Below are 25,470 nucleotides of genomic sequence, written 5' to 3'. Positions count from 1 at the left end.
ATTCTGTGTCACCATATCAAATCCATACGAGTAATATGTTACCACATTCTTCAATACCTAACCCACCTGTAGCTTTATTGGTTAAAGCTCTGGTAATGTTATCACTTTTCAAAAACTGATAAGATAACATGCCAAAGATAACATTTTTTGATATTCAGCAGGTGAACAATTTCGAAAAACCACACCAACGCCCTAAGTAACGAACGAAATTCTGTCCGAGACGGTTTACCTTTACGACCTCCGACTTATCCGTCTTAAAATAGGTCAGTGAAAAATAAACCTAAAGTGAATTATTTTTAAAAATTATATTAAATAATTCAATTCATTAATAAATTATTAATAAATTAAATAACAAAGTCGCTATGAGGCGACTAAAAATGAATTTCCTCGCGATCTTCTTGTGCGCGTTCGCTTTGACGCGAGGTGAAAACTTATCGAAACCTAACGAAAAATTAGATTTAAGCGTGCCCAAATCTCTTAACTCAAACAGTGAATTATTCGAAGATGTAGAACAAATTGTTGATTTAAAAACGGTTCCAGAAAAACCGACCACAGTTAAGGCCACAACTAAGGCGCCATTGTCGTTGGCACCTGAAAATCCCAAGAAAACTCCTCCTCCCAAGGAATTGCCACCACCAAAAGAGGTTAAGAGCTCACCAGCAGCAGCAAAACCTTTCATCGGACCACAATTACCTGATGATGGTTTGAAAAATATAAGTTCAATTATGCCACGATCTGGAAAAATGATGATGAGCGGTTATTCGGATTTCTTTGACAATTCCGATGGATATGACTGGGGTAAGTAAATATCATACAAAGAAAAAGGCGAAGAAAATTCTTTAAAAAAATTAGGTTGAATAAGTTTGAACAGCTCATTGAGTTACAAGATATTTCGATAGAATCTACAGTGAACCACAGAATATAATAAAAGATAAGATATGATAACGAAAATACTAAAAGTTGTGGAACTTAAAATCGGACAGGTGCGTCATTTTTTTCTTTCTTTAACTTCTTTAAAAAGCCAAATTCTTATGTAGGTTCGTTATCGTTACTTTTTTGATAGCGTTGTTTGTTTTCTTAGTTTGGGTTTAGCAAAAATGAATGTTTTGATAGCTTCACTTCGTTCATATTTGGTAGCTTTCTTATGTGTGTAGATTACTATGATAGAAAAAGCTTTGTTTTAAAAAATAATTTTTGTTGGATTTTGAGTCAACAAAGTCAATATTTATGACTAACATAACGTACGGAGATATTGATTAGCAATATCAGTAATGAAGTTGATAAGCGATTATTTCACAATCAAATTAACGATAGCAAATTTATACTTAAAAACTTTAATGATATCACCGCTTTTCGAGTTTTAAATACTGAAAAATGCAACTGCGCTTAGAATTGAAATAATATTAATTGAATGTTATTTTTCTTGAAAAAATTTAATTTTGTTTCATTCAATTTCTCTTATAGTTTTGAAAAAAAAAACATTTAAATTTATTTACATATTTGAAGTCTATCACGGCACACACTGAGTTCTGTACTAAATATATTTTAAATTTTGAGTAAAATATCTCACGGTTAAAATTTAAATAAATACAAAGAAATATTTAAAAAATCATATTTACGAAAGTTTGAATTTAAAAGAATTTTCATTTTATAATTAAAAAAAAGGCTGGGATGCGAACCACACTGATAACTTCAAATCCCGTCTGTTGATATTTCTTGCTTAAAAGTTTACAGGTTTCAGTGTTTTCTTTAAAAAATTATCAGTTAAACTATTAAAAACAAATGAAATTACAATCAACAATCAATAATATTTTGCATAAGTGATGAAAAAGTTCAATTTTAAAATCTATTTTAGTTAAAAAGATTCTTATTTGAAAAATAGTTTTTACCAATTTTAGTAGTATTCTTAAAAGTTTTTATTTGTTATACAAACAAATATAAATTGGATAAATTAAATTAATTTGCAGTCAATGTCTTCCATTATTTACGAGACATCGAAAACCGATCATTAATTTTTAAACGCTTTGTTGGCTTTACTCTGTTGAATGGCAAAAAAGAGGTTTACCTCATGCGCATATTTTAATTTGGTTGGTGGATAAAATACGCGCAGAAGAAATTGACAAAATTATTTCAGCGGAAATTCCAGATCCGAATGTTGATCCAGAATTGTTTAACATTGTTACTACAAATATGATCCATGGTCCATGTGGCACTCTAAACATGATGTCGCCATGTATGGATAATGGAATATGCACAAAACGTTTTCCAAAACCATGTGATACTGATACTGTCACCAATATGGACGGTTATCCATCTCATCGACGTAGAGACGTAGACAATGGTGGTCAATCATATAAATTGCGTCTGTCAAATGGTGTTAGAGTAGATATTGATAATCGCTGGGTAGTTCCATATTCGCCATTGCTGTGCAAAACCTACAAAGCGCACATAAACGTTGAACTATGCAGTTCGGTGAAGTCTATCAAATACATTTGTAAGTATGTTCACAAGGGTAGTGATAAAGCTATATTTGCTGTTTAAAATGTTAACGACAATGACGAAATAACACGTTATCAAATGGGTCGATACATAAGTAGCAACGAAGCTATATTTGGCGCATTTTCACGTTCCCTATACATGAAAGGGATCCTGCTGTTATACATTTGGCTGAGCATCTTGAAAATGGACAGCGTGTTTACTTTTTAGAAGAAACTGCACTACAACAGGCTTTGACGGCTCCAAAAACAACTCGTACTTAATTTTTTAACCTTTGTAGTCGACAAGATGCTGTTGGTCAATTCGCAAGGACGTTGATGTACAATGATGTTCCTAAATTTTTTACATTTAATAAATAATCAAAGCATTGGGAACCTCGGAAACGAGGCATTCCAGTACCAGGATTCGCTGATATATTTATGACAAAAACTTTAGGTCGATTATATACAGTTCATCCTAAGGAACGCAAATGTTTTTTTTTTGCGTTTATTACTGGTTAACGTCCCTGGACCGACGACGCGACGTCCTTCCAATATTTGCGAAAAGTCAATGGTACTTCATACGACTCTTTCTTCGATGCGTGTCGTGAGTTACATTTATTGGAGGATGATAACCATTGGGATCTCACACTTGCAGATGCAGCACTGAGCTCATCTCCACAACAATTTTCAATAATATTGACAACGTGTTTTCCGTCTGATACATCTGCTCTGTGGAACAAATACAAAGACTCAATGAGTAAGGATATTTTGCATCGGACTAGAATTACTAATCAAAATCTTAATATTAAATTCTCCGTCGAAATATACAACGCGTCATTAATAATGATTGAGGATATTTGTATTCTTATTTCAAACACGCCGCTCATCCATTTTAGAATGTCAGCGCCGAATCGCCCAGCTGTAGACATTATCAACAGCGATATTCAACGTGAACACCAGTTCGATAACACTTCTTAGGCTACTTTTGTTGAGGAAAATGAACAATTGCTTACTGCTGAACAACGAAATGTATAAGATCAAATTAACGTTTCAATTGCAGCACAACAAGGTGGATTCTTTTTTTTAGACGCTCCAGGTGGCACTGGTAAAACATTTCTTATCGCACTGATACTTGCGCGGATTCGATCTCAAAATAATATTGCATTGGCCATTGCTTCATGATGGTGGACGGACTGCGCATTCAACACTAAAATTACCTTTGAACGTTCATACAAATCCCGAAGCAATGTGTAACATAAAGAAGCATTCAGACATAGCTGAAGTGTTGAGAAAATGTAAAATTATTATCTGGGATGAATGTACAATGGCCCACAAGCATTCGCTTGAAGCTCTCGACAGGTCCCTGAAAGATATCAAAAATAATGCTCGGCTTTTCGGTGGTGCTCTACTGCTGCTGTCTGGTGATTTCAGACAAACATTATATTCGACTTCCAGAGAATTTTTGCAACATGGTAGCTACCAAAGATGAGTTAATAACAAGTATCTTTCCAGATTTAAGACATAATTATACTAATCATGAATGGCTGCGAGAGCGAGCTATTTTAGCCGCAAAAAATTTAGATGTTGACGCCATCAATTTTAAAATACAACAGTCATTGCCTGGTGATGAAATTACATTTAAATCGATTGACACTGTTGTTGATCCTGACGAAGTTGTCAACTATCCTGTAGAGTTTCTAAATTCACTAGATTTACCTGGAATGCCACCACATAATTTGCGACTGAAAATTGGCTCACCTATAATTTTGCTTCGAAATTTAAATGCCCCAAAATTGTGTAATGGTACGCGATTAGTTGTAAAACAAATCATGGGCAACATTCTTGAAGCCACTATTTTGAGTGGAAAATTTCAAGGTGAAGTTGTACTTTTACCACGGATCCCAATGATTACTTCAGATTCGCCAATACCATTCAAACGTTTACAATTCCAATCCACTTGGCATATGCTCTGACTATAAATAAGTCACAAGGCCAAACAAATGACGATTTGTGGCTTAGATTTAGAAAACCCATGTTTTTCTCACGGCCAATTATTATATGTTGCGTGTTCCAGAGTTGGAAAACCATCGAATTTATTTATTTATACACCTAAGGGTTTAACCAAAAACATTGTACATCCAATGGCATTACGATAAATTAAGTTTTTGTAAATAAAAAAAATGTATTTTTAAATAAAATAGTTTTGAGTGTAAGCTTTTTTACCTTTAATTAAAACAAGTTGAAGGTTTCAGTACACATACTCACAAGCTATCGATTAGTCTAATTGTAATAAATTTACATGTAACGACGTCAGATATTGTCATAACATTTGAATAATAGTTTTCATCAAAATGGTCCAGAATGTTTTACCTTAATAAAAAAAGTTTGAAATTTTAAAATTAAAGACGTGTAAACAGGACAACGTCTGTCGGGTCCGCTAGTGTTTTTATAAAACGTAATATAATTTTGTAAAGTTTTTTTTATTTATAAAAAAATCGTTAGTTGCATTTCTATCTGGATTTGTTTTTATTTTCCGCAGTGAAACACATGTTTATAAATTTTTGGAAAGAGAAAGATCATTGCATAAGATTCTCCAAAAGCCATTGATAGAGTTGTGACCAAGGTCTTATCGAAAATGCATGATTTTGGGGTTGATAAATCTCTTCTTGGTTGGATAAGAAACTTCCTTTCTAACAATTCAATACAAGTTGTTTTATATGGCCTCGAGTCCGAAATTCATAAAATAAATGCTGGTGATCCCCAAAGCTCCGTTTCGTTTCCGACTCGCTTCCTCATATTCATAAATGATCTCTTGTTTTTCACCTCAAATCTATTAAACTGTTTCCTTGACGAAAGGATTAAATATTCGTTTCTAGTTTCACATTCTTATCCCTTAAATATGGAACCTCACTGACAGCGTTGGATAAGCTCATTAAATTCTGGTCTCGACAGTATTAACCGTGTAAAATTGAATGCTTCAAAAACTCACAAAGCATTACCCACTCCTGATGCCTCTAGCCTTGAGTGGCACCTAATATCCAGGAAACTATTAAAATTTCAATACTCGATACACATTCATGGATCACTTTTTATGGAATGATCACAGCTTACGATTTCTCCGACGATGCAAGACATTTTCCATTCCTTCTGATGTGTCTGTAATTTACAAAAGCCTTTATTTGTTCAAAATTTGGCAATGGAACTCCAAAAACTAGTTTAAATCAGTTGCACAGATTCCAAAAAAATCTTTGAAAATTATAGGCAATTGAACTATAACCTAAACATTTACAACATGCGTTTTTTTGTTTTATATTTTTACAAACAATGTTTTGTTAAAATGCACTTCGCACTTCCAGGAATGCTTATCACTTTACTTATGAGCTGAATTCGGACGTACTGTCAAGTATAGAGATTCTTTTTTTTAACTATTTATAATAATATGAAATGGAACCTTTGATTGTCAATTTGACAAATCGGGACGGTTCCAATAATATTCTTTGTTAAAATATTAACACTATTTTCTTCTTAAAGAATACAATACAATTAAAAAACTTAAATTATTTTAAGATAAAATGGATTAGCAAACATTTTCATTGTTTATTGGAGACAATCTCGTTTAAGTGCCTTTCTAGGCTGACTTCCCAGTACAACATTCTGTGACTCTAATCTTTTGAGACCTTGCCGTGCGTCGTTGGTTCGGGTATTAGCTCACGGATTGCTTCGATTATACAAGTCTTAAATGCTTCCATATTTTGGCATATTGATATTGATTGGCATATTGATACATTTGTTCCAAAGAGGTTATAATTGACAAAACGTCCAACAATACGGTTTGAGAATTCGGTGAATAGATAAATCGATTGTGATCATTTTGGAAAGTTCTCCCAAAAAGTTTTGCATAGTTCAAATTTTTTTTTTAATGTAGAAACAAACAGAAGGACTGGCAGAAAATCTACAGTTAAGTACGCAACTTTCTCATTTCTTGGAAGTTGAGGAAATCTTGAGTTGAGAATGAAAACTTCTAGTAAGGAAAAACAAAATTGTAAGTGGTGAAAAAATCCTCAACTTACAAGTCTTTATTGTGAACTTGTAGAAGAATATTCCAAGTTTGAACTTCTTCACCCAACAATGTTTGGCGTGGGAAATGGCGTTTCAATCCGACATTGTTTCTTGTACTGTACTTATTGTACCAATGAGTGATTTTTTTTAAATAATACAGTTACTCTTATAAGTCAAGAAAAATAAGAACCAACAATTTTGAAAGTGTGTCCAGGCCAAAGAAACATTTTTGAAACATTTTAAAAACTTTAGGAAACATTAAAAAAAAACATTTTACATTCATATTCATGAAATGTGAATCATTTTTTATTATTAACTTCCCATAGGAAGTTATTGTAATGAATCCAATTTGTCAAATTAAAAAATTTGACATTTCTCGACGTTTCAAGGACCTTAGAAACGAAATAAAAGATTTTTAGAAAAGATTTCTGTGCGTGCGTGTGTACATACGTTTGCGACGTTTTTTCGTTGTCCATAGCTCAAAAACAAGTGGAGAACTCGACTTGAAATACATTTTGTTATACAGGCAGTAAGATGCAGAAAAGGCTCTTAAGAAAATTGCGAGAGTGGTTTTTTCACATAGCACTTTAAAAAAAAGGTGAACATTTTGGTTAACCCTAAATATCTAACGAACAAATGACGATAGAGACTTGAATTAAATTTTATATTGCATATGTATTGTTACGCGATACTAAACAAATATATTTTTGGAAAATAACAAATAACTTTTTTTTAGATCAACAAAACTGAACAAAAATTTGTCAACTCGAAAATTTTAATTTTGTGCAACGAAAAATAACGTTTTAAACATCTGGTAAAATTTTCAGAAAAAAACAAATTGACAATTTTTTTTATAAAAAACAAAAACCTTAAAATAATCATTAGTCATAGTTGGTAAAAATTGTATTTAGACACAAATATCTTTTCAAAAATTGAGATTATGGCTTCCAACTTATTTATCTTATAAGAAATATTGTTTTCAACATTTGGTAACATTTTTAAGATTAATCAAATTTACAGTTTTATTACAAAAAATAAAAACCCAAAAATAAATTTAGCAAAACTTGGTAAAAATTAATTTTCGACTCAAATATCTTTCCAAAAAATTTTATCTTATAAGAAATATCGTTGTCAACCTTCAGTAAAATTTGGAGAAGAATCGAATTGACAGTTTTTTTTACAAAAGATAACAACCTAAACGAAAATTAACAAAAGGTGGTGAAAATTGTTTTTCGACGTAAATATCTTTTCAAAACTTTGAGATATTAGCTTTAAATTGATTTTTTTTATAAGGAATATGGTAAAATTTTTAGAAAATCGAATCGATAGTTTTTTTACTAAAAAATAAAAACCTATAAAAAAAAGACAAAACTTAAACTTGGTAAAAATTTACTTTTGACCCAATCAGCTTTTCAAAGATTAATAATATTCAAACTTATTTTATTTTATAGAAAATATTGGTTTTGATATTCAGTATTTTTTTTAAATAAAAATCCAACTGCCGTTTTTTCATAAAAAATTAAAGCCTTCAAAAAATAGTACGCAAATTTGGTAAAAATTGATGTTCGGTTCTTGATATCTCTCAAATTAATTCCATTCATCCAATTTGTAAAAATTTAAGAAATTCTACTAAAATTGGAAAAATTTGTTTTCGGCTAAAAATCTATTTTACAAAACTTGATTTTGAAACTTAATTATTTCATTATACAAAAAATATTGTCAGCAATTTTGTACAACACGAAAACCTTAAAACAGTGTGGTTCGCATCTCATGGCCTCTTTTTTATAAAATGATTCTATCTCTCCCATTCCAAATAAGGAATTTTATTTGTTAGCCAATTATAACATAGGCAGAAAGAAGAAATATGAAATGTCGCTCAAAGTGTGGGGCAACGTAAAAATGTCAATGCAATTTTAAACAAAAAACATTCTTTTACAGTTGATAGATTGAGGAAAAAATATTGGACTGTACTGTACAAGTTCGCTGGGGTTATCTGTATTTTATTTTATTAGATTTACAGACCCCTAATAATATCACAGTTAGAGTTTTCGGGATTTTGAAATGTCGGGTTCATATGGACTTAAAACTCTCCAAGTTCGAATTGCTATGAATATCTCCATAAGATGAAGACATCGCTTTTGACAGCGAAGTTATCACCTTTGATCGGGAAGATATTCATTTCCGAAACTCTATTTAAATCTGCTATTAAATTTGAATAACCTAAATTAAATTATTGACTGTCACAATTATACTTATTGTGAGTCACAAATAGCACAGCTTTACTTCTGAGAATTTTCAATAATATTTTATTTTTTTTACTCAACATTTGTAGTCATCTCTGCAAATGAAAAACAATTTCAGATAATTAAACCCTAAATTCCAATAAATTCCCAAAATCTTAAAAAAGCTAGATTTGTATTCAAAGAATGTTTGAGAGTTTATTCCAAACTAATTTACAATACTTTCATCGGTCTCAATTTCGGGGAGGCATAAACTGTATTGAAGGAAGTCAATATCTTTCAATTTAATAATTAACTTAAGAATCTTTACTTCTATCAAAATAAATTCTCAAAATACATTCATTCAATTTTCATTATGAATCAAAGGTTTATTACTTAAAGGCTCAATTTTAATTTGGTAACATAATTTATATTATATAAAATATACAACAAAGATTTCACCCCACATCCTGGGGACGTTCTCAAGGGTCCGTACAAGCTGACAAAATGCGTTTATGTATAGTTACTCTTATGATTAATTATTCTATGTACTTATGAAAATCAAATTATATGCTTAGATGAGTTTTTAATTAAATTTCCTTTTGAGCCCAAAAGTCAAAGAAAAATGACAAGACCTTTTGATGAAATATTTAAATTAAGTATATTCCCCCTTTTAATTGAGATTACCAATTCTTGAAATTAATTGATTCATCGTCATTTTGTACTTTTTTTTTGTTAGTGTCTTTATAGAACATAATTTTGCCTTTTCAAAATAATAAAATAAAAATAAAAACAAAGAGATAAACTTCCGGTTCGGTAATAATCCAGTAATATTCAGCCACTTTGCATATTACGATTTACGAACACAATCGACAGAATTAAATTATTTTCAATTAAAGCTAAATTTTGTTGTATTTTTTTTAACCTCCAATATTCTCGTTTTTTAACTCAAAATTATATTAAATCTACCATCCGAAGCCGTCATTGACATCGCAGCGCCGGTCGCCCTTGCCGTTGAGCGGGCGGGCGGTAGCCAAATCCAAGTTATAGCCATGTACCGCGTGTGCTTGAATTATACACAAATATTATTAAAAATTACAAAACGATGAGAAAATGATTTAAGCTTCCTTTTGTTTAAAATTTCAATTAATTTTAATATTCACGAGGAAAATCTGTCTTTGGATTTTCAATTAATATTTGCATGATAAAATGTTAAATGAAATATTTATAGGTACGTAAGAACTGACATTTCGATCGCCCGTCCCACACCGCTCTACAATCCGCTCACCAACCATGCTGCGTCTCCTGATGATAGCTTATGGCTCGGCTGCTGGATGGTGTGTGGAAGTGGATGATATTTTTCAGTGATGTTTATTCTGTGTATAATTGTATATTCCTGCCAGGACGGTACAGAGTGTTTAATTTAATATTCCACTATATTTAGGATATTTTAGATTTACAGGCAGAGAAGCATTAGGAGGATTAGCAATGTGGATTTTGTGCATATTGTGCTAATGCATCCATCATTTTTGGTTATTTATGTATTTCAAAGCCGATAAGAGAATAAGCTACCAAAAAGGATAATATTAGTAATTATAGGTTAAAAATAATTATATAATTAAAGTCAATTACAAACTTATACACCCGTAAGTCGAAATTGGTATCTAATTTTATAAAATTTTAGTACCTTCCTCACAATTTAAAAATAAAATTGAAGCTGCGATGCGCTACACACTGATAACGTCCCACCCGAGCCCATCTGTCGATTTTTCTGAAACATTAACAAAATAATGATAACAATCATCTGTTCTATTCCCGAAATATTGAAATTTTCATCAGTTTTACCAGAAAGTTTTTATTTCTTATAACAAAAATAACGATTTCTGAATAGAATGAAATAATTATGAAGTCAACATTTTCATCAATTCTCGAAATATTCCAATCCAACATCAGTTTTTACCAAATTTGCTGGTTGTCTTTGTAGATTGGTATTTTTGCATACAAAAAAGTGACAATTGGATATTTGAAATGTATGAAAGTTTTGGTAAATGTTAAAAACAATATGTTTTATAATATAAGATAATTCAGAAGCTTAATTTCTGCCAAATTTTGAGTCAAGTTTCGCCAACTTTTAGTGGAGTTATTCATTAGGTTTTTATTTAAAAAAAAATCTTCGACTTTTCCAAACATTTTACAAGATGTCAAAAATGTTATTTTTCGTCAAAGAAAGATTGTGGAGCTAATTTTTGAGATATGAACGACGACGTCTTTCTAATAAAAATATTTGATTTAAAACGAAGGGAAATGTCATAATTTTCAAATCGGACTGAATAAATTTACTTCCTATTATTATTGTTCTCGTCTGATAGCAATACATTTGTCGAAAAAATTAAACTTTTTTTCTAACCGAATATATTATAAACGATATATTAAGGCTGAAAGATTTAAAAAACTATCATGAAAAATAATATTTCTTATAATCATGAATTTACAAAACTTGTGTGATTTTTCCAAATTTTAAAATATTATCAGAAATGCTTTTGACGTCGAAATAGTGCGAGTATTGGTCTTTTACGTTTCGATTTATACGGTTTTCAATAATTTGAGTTCAATTGCCTAAAAGATATAGAATGGAAACTGGTTTTTAATTTAAATGTGGAAAGCTGCAGCTTTTAGATAAATATTTGAGAAAACGAACAAAGCATTTAAAACGTCAAATGTCATTAATTTCATTTCAATAATTTCGATAGGAACAACGTTCTTCTAAAACCTTCCCAGACAAGAGTAATAATTGTCTACTGTCATCGTATTTGGATTCCCGAAACTGCACACCACAATTATTACCCACCACCACTTTTATTTCTGTACAAACTTGTTTATTGGCTATGTCAATAAAATTATTTCAAAAGGTATTCGAAGTTTTGAAATTGAAGAAATTGTTCGAAAACATTTTGATTCGATGAAGGGCGGATCCAGATTTTTAATCAGGGTGTGGGGGGCCACGCTCTGAACACATACGAGTTTTTACATACCGCAATGAACATTTAAAAATGTACACATTTCAAGGGCTAAAGTGACAACTTTAGAACGATATTGTCCTGCAAGGAATTGAATTTAGTAGACTTTCCTCATATGAAAGCATTTCAAGATTCTAACAGCTTTCTAAATAACCCATATTTAAGAGCAAAACATAATAGCCTAGAGGGTTTTTATTGTTGTCATGAAGAAATTGTTTTGAAACTTTGCATTCTTACAAAAAAATATATTCTTTTTTGTTGCCATTTATATTAATGCCGTAAACGCTACAAAAATTCAAAAACCGAGAAAATGAGAAAGAATCTGATATCAAGAATTTGTTTGAATTTTTCTGACTTAGTTTTTTCGGACTCCATTTTCGGAAATCTATTATTACTATCGCTACCAGTCTGCTTACTTGTAGATTGAAGCGCTGAAGATTCATCTTAAAGGGGTCAACAAATTTTTAAAATTGTAAAAAGAAAAATGTTTGGCTCTTGAATTTAAGCAAATAAGTTTATTTAAGTACATAATTTTTCTGAATATAAAATAAAAACAAACTAATGTAAACAAATAAGCTGCGAAGAAACTTCTGTGTGGCAAACACAAAATACACGTTTCGGAATCTCTTTTCAATTCAGTTCTCAAGAGATTCAAAGATTTTATTTTAATAGATATGAAACGTGCATTTTGTTTTTCAATAAGCCATTATTTTAACAAAAGTGTAATTTTTGCTATTCTTGGGACATTTATAATCTTGAATTTCGTGTTTCAATCTCAGTTCTAGAACACATAAGCACATTCACTTCAAAATGTAGATTTCTTTAATTTGTTACGACCTTAAAAGTTTTATTCAACAGAAAATCAATTTTGAAAGAGCTTGCATTGAATATTATTGAAATCTGATTAAGTTCTAAGGTTTCTTCTTAAAAACCTGAATCTTTGCTATTTTTTCTTAGAAACTCATTTAATGAAAATAATTTAAAGCATTTCTCAAGTTAAAAAATATTTAAATGTTTTTGACAACGAACCACTTTTTGGGGAATGTCGTTAAATAACTAACAAATCTTTACATTCACAACTTAATTGCATAAACTTTAGGGCTCATATGACCCAACCTGGATCTTCCATTAGTCAAAATTTGATGAATTTGTGCTAAGTTTCTGGAATAGTGCTGAATGTCAGATTCATATTATGTACTTGGTCCAGCCCCCAGTCAAAAGTAGCCCTTTTTGCAACAAAGTTTAGAAAGTAATACACAAATTTTGTTTTCATATAAATCCATTGACTCAATACGGTTAGTTTTGAATTGAAGGGAATTCCTACAAAAATACAAACAAATTATCTCCCACGGGGGTCATGACCCCTCCGACCACCTTCTGGGTCCGCCATTGTACCTGGCTGTATATCTTAAAAACCTAAAATAATTTAGTGATTTACGTTGTCGTTTTTAAACTGAGAGCATTCAATTCTTTCAGCATTTAAAGTGAGTGTACGTAGTCGTGCCATAAATTCTGTTACAAAACTTCAATACCTTGTTGTTAAAAACATTCATTTGATAAAAATTGGTTATCTTATTTTTCTAAATATTTACATTAGAAAACAAAAAATAAATGGAAATTTGGTTTCAGTTTTGCAATTGTTACCACTAACTGAGGCGCTGAAAAAAATGGAATCGCAATAATTCCTAACATTGGTAAGGAATGATTTCTGGCAAAAGCTTCTCGTTTTAAAAATCACTGGAAACCGCGTTGTTTTTCGTTAATTGTGTTATTTTCCAGTTTTCTATATCCTTAAGAGAAGATGACTAGCCCAAAGAGTAGTTGTCCTCGCGTTGTCTACATTTGAACGCTTTTGAAAGCAGCTCTGGAACGAATATCAATAAAACCACTTCGGAATAGAAAGATAATGTAACCAGATTCGGATTGCATCTATTCGCCAGATCCATTTTGATACCGATTACAGATCATCTGAACAAATAAAACTATCGGCGGTCTATGGATCATATTTAAACACCTCGACTCCAAAAAGTAAAAGTGAAAAGAGTCAAAGAGCTTTTACTGTGGCACGGGTGAAATGACTTTTAAATAATTCTTTTTTTAATCAAAAGATGTTTAACGTTGAAGAAGTTTAAAACAAAGAAAACGATACAATTTATGCGCCATTATCATACCAACCTAAAACTATCATTATAAGGGTCAAAATTAACCATCACCACTCTTCTGTAATGGTGTGATCGAAAGTTACACATAACGAAAGTTGTGGGAAGAAATGTGGTTGAGGGTTTGGTAAATTATTTAACAAAATACCATTTTGGAGATAGAATTGTTCTTCAAGAATTCTTCACAAGATTCTTGTAAGACAGACACAGCCAAGACAACACAAAATTTCTTTAGGATCAAAATAGTAGGTCTTAGAAGCTTAAGATTGGCTCTGGCGAAGTCCATATTTCAATCCCTAAGTTTATTTTTTGTGTTCAGAATTTCAGAGCGTTTCTCGAAGATTTCGAACAGGAATTTTAAAATTTTGTAGATAGAGGAGATATCAACAGAAACAGAGCGTGCCACTTTGATGGGAACAACGTTTAAAGGCTTTCATTAAAGCTAAGATCAGTCATTTCAAGTAGAACTATTTTTTTAATTGAACTTATATTATGACCAAATACCTACCTATGCTGGTTATGCTACAACATCGACTAGAAATAAATGTTTCACGAGTATCAACTATCCTTTACGGAATTGTGTCACAGAAAAGTTACCATTTTATATGAAATAACCTTAGTCTGCTGAAACTATTTACTGGTGTTTAAACTTAAACTACTTCAGCATCTTTGAAAAACATTTTTATAACTGAAAACAAACATTTAAACCGCATCTTTCGACAAATAAAAAAACGCTTTGACTCAATCCAGGTTTAAGATATTTGACTGTCAATATGGTACGAGTATTTTAAAACGTTATTGAAAATTCTTTTGGAAGAAAATTGTAAATGTTCATATAGTTTAACAAACTTTTTTACCTGGGTCCTCGGATTTATTATGCCTATGGCCCCCCACTTCTCCTACGCGCAATCTTATACAATATATCTTACATCTATCGAGTTGTGAAGATTTTAAGGCTGGCCTACATGTCTGACCTCTTGTGTGAGCGAGTTCCATTGCTTCACTTGGCCGGAACGCCCGTTGTCACCTTTTTGAAGCGTATCGACAAACCACGGCCACTTTTAGCTTCGTATCATAATGTCTGTGGGTTTTTTACATATTCTCATATTTAACCCAGCATTGGAGATACGGAATCGAGAATTCAACATTGAAGCCGGCGCAAAGAGTTGTTTCTCCACAATTTGGGCAACATTCCAAACGCTTTTGTTTTGCTGATATGGCTGTTTATATCCAGTTCAGTTACCCAGGTACATTTCAGTCTTATACTTTTCCTTCTTTTTCCATCTTTGTTGTGCCCATAATCTCATGAAAGAATAAGCACTTATAGTCCATGAAGTGCAGATATTTGAGGTAAGATTGCAAAGTCCATAGAATTTATCCATTTCTGTCTTACAAAGCTCTGTACAGAGCGTCACTTAATACCAACAGGAGCAGTATATACAACCTCGCCTAACCCTACTTCAAACTTCAAAATCCTCCGAGAACCTATGTGAATACGCGAATTAATGGTTGCAGAAAAAATTCACATTATCAGATTCAAAACTAAACTAAAAAACAAAATTAATAGTTCTGTTAAATTTTAGAGTTTCCGTTTAAAAAAAAAAAAATACTTAAAGTAAGGCTCAAAATTTTGATTTCCAAAACTATTCCAAAAGAGTCTAATTTTATGCCCTGATAAAGAGGAGGCATATTTACAAGTTAGTAGCACTTCTAATGAACATTTGCTACTGCAGGTAAAAGTGTAAATCAATTTCCCGAAATACGTTTGCAACAATTGAACGTATCCTAATCACCCATTCGCCTGTTGGCGACAGTTTAAGTTATTTTAAAAGACTATTTGTTTTCTCAACAAGATACGGCAACAAGCCACACAATCTGTCTAATTATGACAGCATTGCGTGTGAAGTTTACTCATCGCTTAGTTTCACTTTTTTGGTTGCGTCTGTTGGCCATTTACTTGACATCTTTAGATTTTTCTGTGGGCCAACGAACTCAAAGCCGCTTAGACGTAAAGTATTAAAAACCAAAATTACTGAAGTTATAACTGAGATACCGCCCGAATTGTGGGAAGATTTGACCGATATTGTTGTTTATACTTTAAAGAAATTGTATCTGAAAAGTTATAAATTTAAAAATATGTTAAGTACTAATTAATTTTTTTGAAGTAGTAGTTAATAAACATTTAACAGAAATTTGGTGAAGTAGATACCTTCAACTATGTTGCTTACGAAATGTTGATTTGAATTGAATTTGAAATTTCTAAGTTGGAAGGAAGTCGAAACCCATTTGATCGCTGTTTTTTCTTAGCTTTACTGTCGAATCCGACAGCTGAAGACCTTTTATTTCATTGCTTTTAAGTTATCGATAAGATAAAATGGGTCTTACTAGGAATTGAGAAATCCTCAAAGAGTAGTTCTTGGCATGAGTAGTGCTTTTTCAATTAGCCTTTCGGATTCAAATTAGCCTTTCGTTCTTGACATGACTCTTACACAGGAATTGTTGAAATGAAACTCGTAAGTCACTAGACTCTAGGTCTCAACGGACTGTTGAGCTTTGTGGATCAGGAAATAAAAACTTTTCAAAAGTAGCTTTCAAAGCGTGAAAGGTGAAATAGACAAAATTTTGCAAGATTCTTTAAAAACAATTCATTTTAAAACTCATTGCCGCCCTTTGTTTTGTATGTTTTGTAAAACTGAATATAGCATGGGTCTTAAGTAACATTTAAAACAACACAGTATTTTTATTTGACGTACATACACTGCTTTGGATAACGATAATGCCAAATTTTTAACCAATAACCTTAGACTGATTTTCATAACATATTTTGATCGAATTGCATACATTTTGAAAGAAAAACAGTTAATTAACAAAGTATCGAGGACTCGTATCATAATTTTTACCAACCTCTAACAAAGTCATACCAACTTCAATTTATGTAACACTTTTTCCAAGTCCTCAAAAATTCTAATATATTAATTGAACTCAAAACAGAATTATTGTTGAAACAGAGCTTTTAACAAATTGCTATATACACTCAAATGCTAATTGAAATTATTTTGATTGAGCATATGTGTACGAATATCATTTTCTCTTTGTAATAATTGAGTACAAATTTCCACATATCAACTTCTATCTAAATCCTCTATGATAATGAGTACCTTATGAACCCGCCTACATATTCAAATCATAAATAATTGAAGAGGATAACAACTTACTATAAGAAATTACATTTAGAATTCTAAGCCTTTTAAGAAGATTAACATATCTTATGTATATAATATTGATTGATTTTTCTCAGTACTCTATATTTTCATGTGTTCTTATCTTTTTTCCAGATCCCAATAACAGAATGGCTCCACCGGATATTGCCTCCCATGCAAACAATGGCTATGTTATTAGTCCCCAAAGACTTCAAGAAATTCGTAGTCAATTTTTCTATTGGTTCTTCGATCAGGATAGAAATGGTGGACGTGGAGATTATCAATCTGATATTCATGCATCGATGCCACAATTACACAAGAATTTAAATTTCCAATTGCCATTTTTTGGTTTTCGTTTTAATTACACGAGGGTATAAGAAAATAGTATTTTTTGAAATTGAATTTGTTTTTTATTAAGTTTTGAAATTTTAGGTCTCAATGAACGGTTACTTGGAATTTTCTGATCCCCCTGAATATTATACGTATCCTTTAGTATTTCCCGTGAAGGATTGGCCAAAGAAGAATGATCCCTCGTTTATGGCTCCTTGGTTCTCCAAATGTCGAGTGGGACGTATTTACTCAACTGACATTGATCAACGTGCACCTGGTGTTTATTTTAGGTAAGTTCTGCTATTTGTTTATTAATTTATAATTTACTAAAATCTCGTTCAATATTTAAATCCAATGTTTTGTGGATATATAAGTTTATATCGAAATTCGTAGCAATTGCAATTGGAACCAGATATTGAGGTTGACCTTATTATTTACAAAGTATTTCGTTTACTGTCAGTTCTCAAATAAACCAAATTAACCACCCATGTTGGTATTTTACAATCAGTTCTAATGTGTAACTCTTTAAACAGTTTTTGCACATTACCCATAACATCCAGTAATGTCCACATAAGGTCCATGTCCTGTCCAGTGTTCAATGTCCATGTCCGTACATCCATGATGCTGCTTCTGCTTCTGGCTGTTGATGCTGGTGGATAGTGAAATAACAACGGATAGTGTAATGGTGGTTCAATGTCAGGACAGGACGATAAAGTTTGTGTTTCGATTCGTTGTGAACCGAAAACTGAATATACGAGTATATCCTTAAAACCACAAACAAATCACCATCATCACACTCGCCACGCTCGCATCCAAAATATAAGGCATATACATATATAAAACGAAGCTAACTTTGTGGTTTCTCCCTTTTAGTTAGCCATAATTGACCACCAAATCCAGCAGGACGAAAATTTATGGTGTTTCTGTGTCGTGTTGTGTGTTGCGATGATGGCAACTATTTGTAAAGCGTATGGCAGGATATACCTATCTACAACAAACTGGTCATCATCATATTAGCAAACTAAACTCTGTATTTGACTTTTGTGTATAGGTACCTATGGACATAACTCTATCCTCAAAACTACAAGACTGACGATGACAACGACAAATCTATATAAGCATAACTATATCCTGCACATATCCTTTATCCTTTTTTGGACATATGAATTCAGAATTTCGAGACATCAGACTCAGCAAAAACGTCCATCACTTCAATTCCTTTTATTCTACTTCTTTCTTTTAGTTTGTTGAAAACGATATCGAAATATGTTTTTAATAAAATACCAAAAACTATGTAAATTTATAACATGGTCAAATCCATACAGTCACAAATACGAGATATACACATGTATGTACTTTTCGTACAACCAAAATAGTATCGTGTCAAGGAAGGAACAAAGAACCTGACTTGTATAAAGGACGGAAAGTGAATTTGCATATAGCAAGTTATCAGATTATTTGCATTGCGACAAGTTCGGTTTTCGACTTGAGTGCAATGTGGGTTTCCTCAGAACTGAACATTGATTCAAATTACAAAAATATCTATATTGAAAAATACTAAAACATGTCATTTTAAAAGATAAAGGAAGAGGAATTTGAGCGTGTGTTTTGTATGTATATGAAACAGAGATATCACATTTTGACATAAAACTGGGAAGTTGAGATTTTTGAATTTTTTTCAAATTAACTTTTAATGTCCTTGTGCCAATTGAATTTGGCTTAAAATAAATTGGTTTTAATTCTACGAATAATTCCTTGAACTTTTATAGATTTAAATTTTGGATATGTTTTGCCAATTATACTTTGTTTATAATTTTTGAAATGTGTCAATTATTTAATTTTTCATTTTCCACAAAATACTCTTAAATTTAAAAATGTAGAGTCAATTAATTAAAATTGAGATTGTGTTATTAGCTTTTTATTATAAAATTTGGAAATAGTTTTGTCATATATTGTAGACCAGATATTAGTATTCTGTTAATGTTTAGAGCATAATTTAGAATTTTAATTAATTAGTAATTTTAAAATTAACAATAGCAATGAAGTTAGCTACTTTTTAGCTTAAATAATGTAGACAAATTATGTTAAGGACACTGTTGTAGAAAAGTTAATTTGGTTCTTAAAACTGATTTTAAGGCAGCAAAACTTTTAAAATATACAAATTCAATAGCACAAGTAATAAATTTAATAAGCGAAAATATAATGTGGCTTCGTTGTAGAACAGTTCTAGAGAACACCGAAATTAGTTTTCATTGTTGTCATTTGAAAAATAATGGGCATGATAAACTTTTCTTTAGAATTGAAGTCAACATCTTTTTTTTTGGTTCTCATAATATTTAAGTGAAAAACTCTCTTACTTTGTCAAAAAATACAAACTAAAAGTATCATATATTTGTGTGAGTCAAAGAAATATTCACTTCACATTTCAATAAGCAAAATTAATAGCTGAACTTCGTGAAAAATGCTCATCAGTTTACGTATGCCAATTTCAGACGTGCTGTTAAGCAAATAGTTTATTTTTTTAACTGAGTTACACGAATGTGGAATTCTTTACTAGGTTCAATATTACTCACTCATTGCAATGTGCATATACATTAAAAACTAAGATCTACTTTTTCATCCTATTCCTTACTTTCTCTTTATTTAAGTGCAGACAAAATTGTTCAAAAATTAGAATTTAGAAAAAATTAGTGTGACGTGTGACATTCGGAATTGGTTTTTAGCATAGTTTCGTTTGCTTATGTCTTAACTTTTTATAAGTCTAACCGGCGATCAGTGGCCCGTTTTGACTTTTTTGGTTGCAACAATATATATTTCTTAAACGAACAAAGTTATTGCTTAAATTTTTTTATCTTGAAGAAAATTTTCAAGGCAATACAAATTGTTACTTTCAAAAAAACTGTTTACGGAGTGTTTCAGAAATTTGTGTTAAAATAAGAAGTTTTAACAAAGGTGATAAACATGCTGTATTTTAATATGCAATCCTCAAAATGAAATTTGTTAAGCAATCTAGTTGAATTAAAATAGTAGAGCAAAAAGAAAAAGGACCAATTAGAGTGAAAAAGTGGAAATTTAAAGGCATTTTTTTTTATTTTCCAGTATTCAAGAATACATAATGTATTTTGGTGATATATCAAAAGTCAAACAGTTTAAAAAGAAATAAAGACAAAACATATTAATATATAAACACTAAATTTCTTGAAAACTATCATCTAAGTCTGGGGAAATGTGGAACAAACTCATCATTTCAAGAGAGTATCGTTTTTTCAGATCTTTTTGGCTTCTCAGATGCCTTATAAGGAAGAAATAAGTGGATCCGAAAAGGTTGGTTGCAACCATGTTTAATAGGTTCCCATTCTGCCAAATCTTTAAAATTTCACATATATTATGATATATCAATATTTCTTGTAGTTTTTATTTTTGCATTCCTAGGCTTCTTCTGACAGTTCTCTAAGTGGTAGTGATTGATATTCAATGATATTTTGACTATACAGTATGAACTAATATTTTGTGTGAGTAGTTTTTCAGGATACTTTTGTTTTAAAAGCTCTGCCGTTTTCTTAGTATACTTCCCAAATTTAACTGTATTAACTACTTCTCTGCAATTCAAAACGTTCAATATTACTTTGAGCCTCATTATAACTTCTCCATTGACTCCAGTTATACCAGAGGTTGTATCTGACTGTTCTAAAAACCTTCTTGCAGTGTTTCCGTCATTAGTGTTTCCAGACCCTTGCTTTGGTCTATCCACATCAATGCCACGCTCATCGCGAAAAGCCTTTGAATCTTTTGTTTTCTTCTTTTTTCCGCGTCCTTGGTCCCAATCGATTCATCAGTACCTTCTCTTTCTTGTTGAAGAGTATACGCAAGCTTCAAAATAAATTCCATGTTATTCCCAATTGATTCATCTTTATTGAAGTTCTTTTGCGTCCTTTTGTATATCGTGCATGACCGCGTAGACTTTGTTTACGTTAATTCGTTTAATATTCTTCCGTCTTTCATAGTTAAAAAGAACTCGTGATTCACAGTCATAGTTCTTTCTTCATTAAGTTTATATATTGTTGGTTAAATATTTGCTATTTTATTTATTTTTGATATTATTGACTGTGGTATTTATGGTGCTACTAGTCTCTTTAACATATCGGAACATAATTGGCCTACAGAAATGAACGGATGATGGGCGAGGGTTCCTCCAATGTTCTTACTTACTTACTTAAGGTGGCGCTACAGTCCTGTGTGAACTAGGGCCTCACCCAACAAACTTCTCCATCTAGCTCGGTCGCTAGCTAGATGTCTCCAATCCAATCCTCCAATGTTCACCTTTTGCATTATTATGTCGAAGTGCGACAACTGATGCCATGAACATGTGTACGTCTGTTCACCATCTGTTGTATTTATTATTTGCTTGTAGGCGCTTTGCCCAGATGATCCATCGCAGCCCCATTTACTCTGTAATGTTAGACTTCTTGGAAGTGCAATTATTTGATCCTTCGTTTTTCTTTCTATTAGCCGCATTGCTGTATGATCCATCATGTTTTGAAGTTTCACTCTGGCTAATATTTCTGAGACTTTGCGGTTCTCTGGAACTGCTTCTTTTTTCACACTGTAATCATATTGTAGGTTGGCAAGACATCTATGTTGTGATGTCTTAACGAAGTTTTAAGGATTTTATATTTTTCTTTTGAGAGTCCAAATCCATAAACAAAGCTAATGCGTTGTCATTGGAGTATTTTATGGGATTGTGTTGTGGAGTTTGAATGCTTACCTTGACTCTTTTGACCCGAAATTGACTTGCAGAAGATATTGCCTGAATTATATCACTCTTCCCCTTTTCATGGTCCTTATTGTATCTTATACTCAAAGCTTTAGAGAGATGTTCGTGTCAAAACTGTTCAGTTAAAGAAAGAGCTCCTATGAGAACCGTTTGGCAATACGAGAAATCCAACTGGGACGGCCTCAATAATTACTTCAGGATCTTTAACTGGTCACTATGCTTCCTCGATAGTGACGTTGACGCCAGCGCTGATATGATCACAAGTTTAATTCTCCTGGGAATGAGAACTTTTATACCAAACAGGGTTAAAAGTATCAGATCCAAGGGAAACGCTTGGTTTGATGCGAGCTGTAAAGAGGTTATTAGGGCCAAAGAGGTTAGTTTCCGTTGCTATAAAGCCAAACGTATTGAGGAAAGCCGGAAAAAGTTCAAACAAGCCAGGAAGGCCTGCAACGCCCATATTCGACGGACCAAATTTTTACATGACCAAAATTTACGGCAAAAAATACTGCAATGTCCCAAAGGCAGTAAAAATGTTTGGTCATTTGTAAAAAAACATGAGGAATTCTTCCTCTTCTTCGGTTCCTACGCTCGTTGATAATGACACTCCTTTTGTTAGCTCTTTAGAGGAAGCTAATCTCTTTGCTAGGCAGTTCGCCGCCAATTCTACGCTGCCAATGAGTGTTATGACTCCGCCTGTACTTGAGCGAGTTAGTGATTCTATGGGACCAATCTTTTTTCGCACTCGTACTGTGGCAAGAGTCCTAAGAGATCTAAACACACATAAATTCGCTGGTCCGGATGGTATCCCCGCTATTGTTCTGCAGAGGTGTTCTTCAACGCTGGCAAAACCACTGCGTAAGCTTTTTCATCTGTCCTACTCCTCAGGTCTCGTTCCGAGCGGATGGAAAACTGCATTTGTCCAGCCTATTCCCAAAAAAGGCGAATCTTGCTCACCCTCTAACTACCGACCGATTGCACTTACTTCCCTTCTTTCCAAGGTCATGGAAACGCTGATTAATTATCAGCTCAAGAAATATCTTGAAGATCGAAAGCTTCTTAATGACCGGCAATACGGCTTTCGTAGCAATAGGTCCACTGGTGATCTCATGGTTCATCTCACCGAACAGTGGAGCAAATCTTTACATCGTTTTGGAGAAAGTAAGATTATTGCACTTGATATTTCAAAAGCATTTGATAGGGTGCATTTGGTTTTCATGAATCCCTGCTTCATTGGATTAGTAATTACCTTTCGGATCGTTCAATACAAGTTGTATTGGATGGATTCAAGTCTGAAAACCATAAAATAAATGCTGGTGTGCCCCAGGGCTCTGTTTTATCTCCAACACTCTTTCTCATTTTTATTAATGATCTTCTGTCTGCAACATCTAATCCAATACATTGTTTCGCTGACGATAGTACTCTTAGCTTTTCATATTCGTTTTCAGACTCACATCCCTCTTCTTCGGATGTGGAACTGCAACGACAAAATATGATAAGCTCATTAAACTCCGATCTAAACAGCATTGTTCAATGGGGATTAAAAAACCGCGTGGAATTTAATGCTTCGAAAACCCAATGCTGTCTTGTATCGTTAAAGCGAGATATACCCCCATTGCCATTATCCATGGATGGCAAATGCATCAATGAGACTGAATTCTTCGATATTCTCGGTATGTGTGTCACCAACCACCTCTTGTGGAATGATCACATACGGGATGTTGCCAAAAATGCCGCAAGGTGTTTGGGTTTCCTTGTCGATTCAAGAAATATTTCACCCCTTCTGATCTGGCTGTTATCTACAAGACTTACATACGTCCAAAGCTTGAATATAACTCCCATCTCTGGGCTGGTGCTCCTGCAACTTACTTAAGCCTCTTGGATAGTATTGAACGTAGAGAATTTAAATTGATAGGTGATAATATCATCATAAGTTCATTTACTTCGCTTGAACATCGTCGTAAGGTCTCTTGTCTGACCCTTTTTTACCGTTATTTTAACGGCTTATGCTCTAGTGAAGTAGCCAGTTGCATTCCTCCCCTTAAACAGTTCAACCGTAATACTCGCGCTTCTAGGAATGCTCATCAGTATACCCTCGAGCCCAACTTCGGTCGTACTGTCAAATACAGAGATTCGTTCTTTAGCCGTACTACGCGAATGTGGAATGCCTTAGCACACTCTGTCTTTCCTAGTCATTGCAATATTCAGGAATTCAAAACCAATGTGCACCGACATCTCCTTTTAAACCCTCTCTCCTCTTCCTAGTGCTCACACTGTGCATCTGCATAATAAGGGTAGTAATATCCCCTTGAGTGTGTGTTTATTATAAAAAAAAAAAAAAATATCTCCTTTTGAAGCTTTGATTAGTTTTTGTTTTTTAGTAAATGTTGCGCAATGATTGACTGGCCTCCTTGGTCTTCCTCTTAATGTATTTTGGAGATCACCCGCTTCTTCTGTTTGTCCGGTATTGATATGCAGAGATAATGGAAAGCCATTCTGCATTCCTTTTGAAGTTATTTCTAGATCTTTTGGTTGCTTTGCATTTTCTATCAAGGTTGTAATGAAATTGTCATCTGGATTTGCATCTGGTAGTTAGTATTCACTTTCCACGGCAGATATAAACTCATTACAAGTGCTAGCATTGACCTGCACTCAAGAGTCTTTAATCCTTATATTAATTATACTTCAAGACAACCCAATAAATGCATTATTTAAAATGTTATTACAGGATTAAAAAATTAGCTCTAAAACTCTTTAAAATCTTAGGTAATAAACAAAAAATAGAAACGATTTCATAATATTTATCCGTTTTAATGTGCAGGACGGACAAACAAACAAACAGACAAACAAAATAGCTTTCCCATTTATGAAATAAGTATGTGCCCAGTTTAATGTCTTAACATTGTAAATATACAACGTTTTAGCGTTACTTTCTGATTTCCAAAAACCTTTACTTCACTCATACATTTTTGTTTGGTTCACACACCTACGCGCAATCAAACAACTTAACAACGTGTTTCAACTTAACAACGTGACCTTCATTTTCCTTCAAATCCATTTTCAGATATACATGCATAGTTATTAAATTAAATAGAGTACCATTGAATCAAAGTTTTGTATTCATTTCCAGGAATTGAAAATAAGTTTAATTTTTCATTGGACAAACAAAATCTGTAATTGTATGCATTTCGTGGATTGAAGTTGGCAAAAATATAATACATATTCAATGACTATT

The 25,470-nt window shown here is 32.4% G+C and overlaps 1 protein-coding gene across 4 annotated transcripts in view; it reads left to right on the top strand.

Moving 5' to 3' along the window:
- Positions 1-186: 186 nt before the first annotated feature.
- Positions 187-25,470, top strand: part of LOC129940483 (protein mesh) — a 117,815-nt gene continuing 92,531 nt past the window's right edge. For 2 of the 4 annotated variants that reach the window (XM_056048836.1, XM_056048834.1), the window contains exon 1: positions 189-798. In XM_056048836.1, the coding sequence (XP_055904811.1) occupies positions 363-798 (436 nt within the window). In that variant the 5' untranslated portion in view covers positions 189-362. Of the gene's footprint in view, positions 799-17,266; positions 17,503-25,470 lie in introns of all 4 variants that reach the window. The other 2 variants (XM_056048835.1, XM_056048837.1) reach the window with 2 other exon arrangements.

This window comes from Eupeodes corollae, chromosome 1 (genome assembly GCF_945859685.1).
Source record: "Eupeodes corollae chromosome 1, idEupCoro1.1, whole genome shotgun sequence".
NCBI classification, from domain to species: Eukaryota; Metazoa; Arthropoda; class Insecta; order Diptera; family Syrphidae; genus Eupeodes; species Eupeodes corollae.
The sequence above is the reverse complement of the archived record's forward strand: the minus strand, read 5'-3'. Positions and strand labels throughout refer to the sequence as shown.